The sequence below is a fragment of the Manduca sexta genome, chromosome 22, assembly GCF_014839805.1.
Source record: "Manduca sexta isolate Smith_Timp_Sample1 chromosome 22, JHU_Msex_v1.0, whole genome shotgun sequence".
Classification (NCBI taxonomy): domain Eukaryota; kingdom Metazoa; phylum Arthropoda; class Insecta; order Lepidoptera; family Sphingidae; genus Manduca; species Manduca sexta.
Genome location: NC_051136.1, coordinates 12377551 through 12380456, shown reverse-complemented (window position 1 = coordinate 12380456; position 2906 = coordinate 12377551). Strand labels below are relative to the sequence as shown.

General features: G+C 35.8%; 1 protein-coding gene across 1 annotated transcript in view; it reads left to right on the top strand.

Moving 5' to 3' along the window:
* The window catches only part of LOC119190201 (glycine receptor subunit alpha-1-like), a 41713-nt gene extending 39474 nt beyond the window's left edge, over window positions 1-2239 (top strand). Inside the window, exon 6 of the mRNA XM_037441517.1 lies at window positions 2085-2239. Coding sequence (XP_037297414.1) covers window positions 2085-2239 — 155 coding nt within the window. The remainder of the gene's footprint in view (window positions 1-2084) is intronic.
* The last annotated feature ends 667 nt before the right edge of the window (window positions 2240-2906 follow it).

The window sequence follows — 2906 nt, the reverse complement described above, 5'->3', positions numbered from 1 at the left end:
TTATCACCTATGTCCTGGATAAAGAGGAGACAAATCATTAATTTAAAATTTTATTACTATAAAAAAAACATTGTATTTTTTACTTAACATTATGTATCTTAAAATTGTTTATTACCTTACACCGTAAATTACTAATTACACGTAAAAATGCTTCTGAAAGAACATCTCTACGAGTATATTAATTATAGTGGAGTTTTGAAAACAACAACAGGATTATGATGGCTCAAAGGTTCTTGCATCTGAGCATATTAATTAATAAGCAGAGGCGGCATCTTAACGAGCTGTTTTAACGATAATTTGTGATTATAAGCTATTAAAGAAACATGAGATCACGTGCTTGTTTTATGAGTATTTTTAAAATGATTACGCTATATCCCTTATGAGGTGGACAAGCTATATATATTACTAGCTTTTGCTCCTGGCTTCGCCCGCGTAAAGGAGTTTTCCGGGATAACTGTTTTTTTCGACTTACTTGATATGTATCGTTCTATTGACCATTGACCAAATTACATAAAATCATTATAATTTATAGATGATAATTGATGTATAACCAATATTACCGTAAAGTGTCATCGAAATCCGTTCAGTAGTTTTTTTATGAAAGTGGAACAAACATACATACATCCATCCTCACAAACTATCGCATTTTAAATTTTAGTAGGATTTTCTTCCTATAATAGTATTTAACAGAAGTCCGCTAAAATACTATAATATAGTATTTTAGCGGCGAATCGAACTTGACTTCGAATACACGAACATAATTTCACGCTGTTATTCCCGGTATGTTTTCCGTCCCATGATGTGATAGAGGGCGATTGTTTTGCCTTCTCTCTTGATTCTTTCGAGCACTAATTCTAGACTCCGAGCTGATCCTGAACAAAAAACTCCAGTACAACTTGACCCAAGATTCAAACCCGGGACTTTAAAGCAGTCTCGTATCGCGCCCGCAGTACAACCACGCCATTAAGGCACTCGCACCTGTGTTTCAGATAGCACTTGCTAATTAGCTAGAATAATTACAGGGAATGAAACAACACCTTATATATTAAGATGACGAGCAAGATGCAGTGCTTCGTAATTAAAGTTCTGAGTTGGATTGCCACTATTTGCATTAGACGAGCAGATTGCTCGTGTCATCATAATAAATCTATTTTTTTTTAAATAACAATTTGTAAATTAAAATTCCAATTTTAAAATCTCCAAATAGATTGAATCGATATAATATTTAAGGCGCACTGTGAAGTACCATAAATCTTTTTCTCAAAAAAAAAAACACAAATTAAAAAATAAAATTCCAATTTTAAAATCTCAAAATGGATTGAATCGATACTATATTTAAGGCACTCTGTATTACCATTTAAAGGGAAGGAATCATGAATAGTCTTCCTCCCTTCCTACAGGACACCGGAATAGGTTAATTGAATGAAGCTAGTGGCCAATCAATGTCAGTGTTGCTTACAGCAGCCCATTGTAAGATAGTAAAGGCTTGAGACTTGTAGCGTTTTACTCTCGCCGTTCTATTTCCGATTTTGTTGTATTGATTAACTAATCCTTTTGTGTTATCTGTATTTTTTCGATAATATGCACTAAAAAGGCTTTACTTTATTATACGCGAAATAATATATTTTATTTGAACGTTGGGTGTTTTTCAATTTTGAATTTTATTTCTAAAACCTATTTCACCCAGGCAAAGCCGCGAGCAGCCAAAGCTTACGATAAAACAGCCCTACACTGGCCGCACTTAAGATTGGCTAATTGCAGTGAATTCATTGGATGGGCGCCAGCGTCTGATTTACAAGAGTCTGTTTAAACTATTTTTAAGTTATTAACAGTTGAAATGCCGGTATAAGAATGAAACTGGCGAAGATTCTTTTTTAGCCAATGATAGGTAAACTATTAACACAAATATTCACAAACAATACTATGAGGATATATAGTAGCAATATCATAAACCCACTTCGGAAGTCTCGGAGTTCGAAATACAGCGGACAAGCTGCAAGAAAACAGACTGAGGTGGTACGGACATATTATAAGAAAACCACTTGATTACATTGGCAACCAGATACTGGAACTGTCCATTCCAGAAAAGAGACCTAGAGGGAGACCACAAACTGCATGGACAAATGTGTTGCAACGCGAAATGGTAGCATGCAATGTTTCCGATGATGACGTCATGAATAGAGCAAAGTGGAAGAAAAATATAAAGAAGGCTGACCCCACCATCATATGGGAAGATTAATCAGGAAGAGAGAGAGAATTCATAAACCCACCATAGTGGCTCACGTGATTGTGTCGCGTTCCAGGATCAGCCTGTGTATATCCGGATCCAACAGGCCGGCATAATTGTGTCGACTGCAGAGGGGTGATCATCTCTCGACAGTCGACATTCTATTGGACCACACCACCTACCATCAGATGCAGTCGGGTCACTTTGCCGCAACCGTTCAAAAAAAAAATCAGTGATACGCTGGTCAATAATTATGTTAAAAAAATTGAAATCAGTTCTTACGTACCTTTAGTAGTTATTACGAAAAACTCCGACATTGTCACGCGTACTTATTCAACGCATCGACGTGCGTATCCGAAATGTCAGTAAGTTTTTCTCTACGTTGACACCTGCGCCAACAAGACAGATTGCGGCCCATAACAGTTCCATTTTCTTATTTCAGCGTGATTTTCGTGTACATTGAAATCGCTGTTGTTTTATAGCCTGAAAGGCTTTGACGTATATTCTATAGACATGAACGTTCATATAAACTATTCGTTCAAATCTGAATGAAATAGGCAATCAAAACGTCACTGTTATAACCTATTTATTCACTTGAAACAACAAATAACTTTACTTATTTGACTAATATTTTTTATTCACATCCAGGTTCACACTTAGACTCGAGTTCTTATATTAT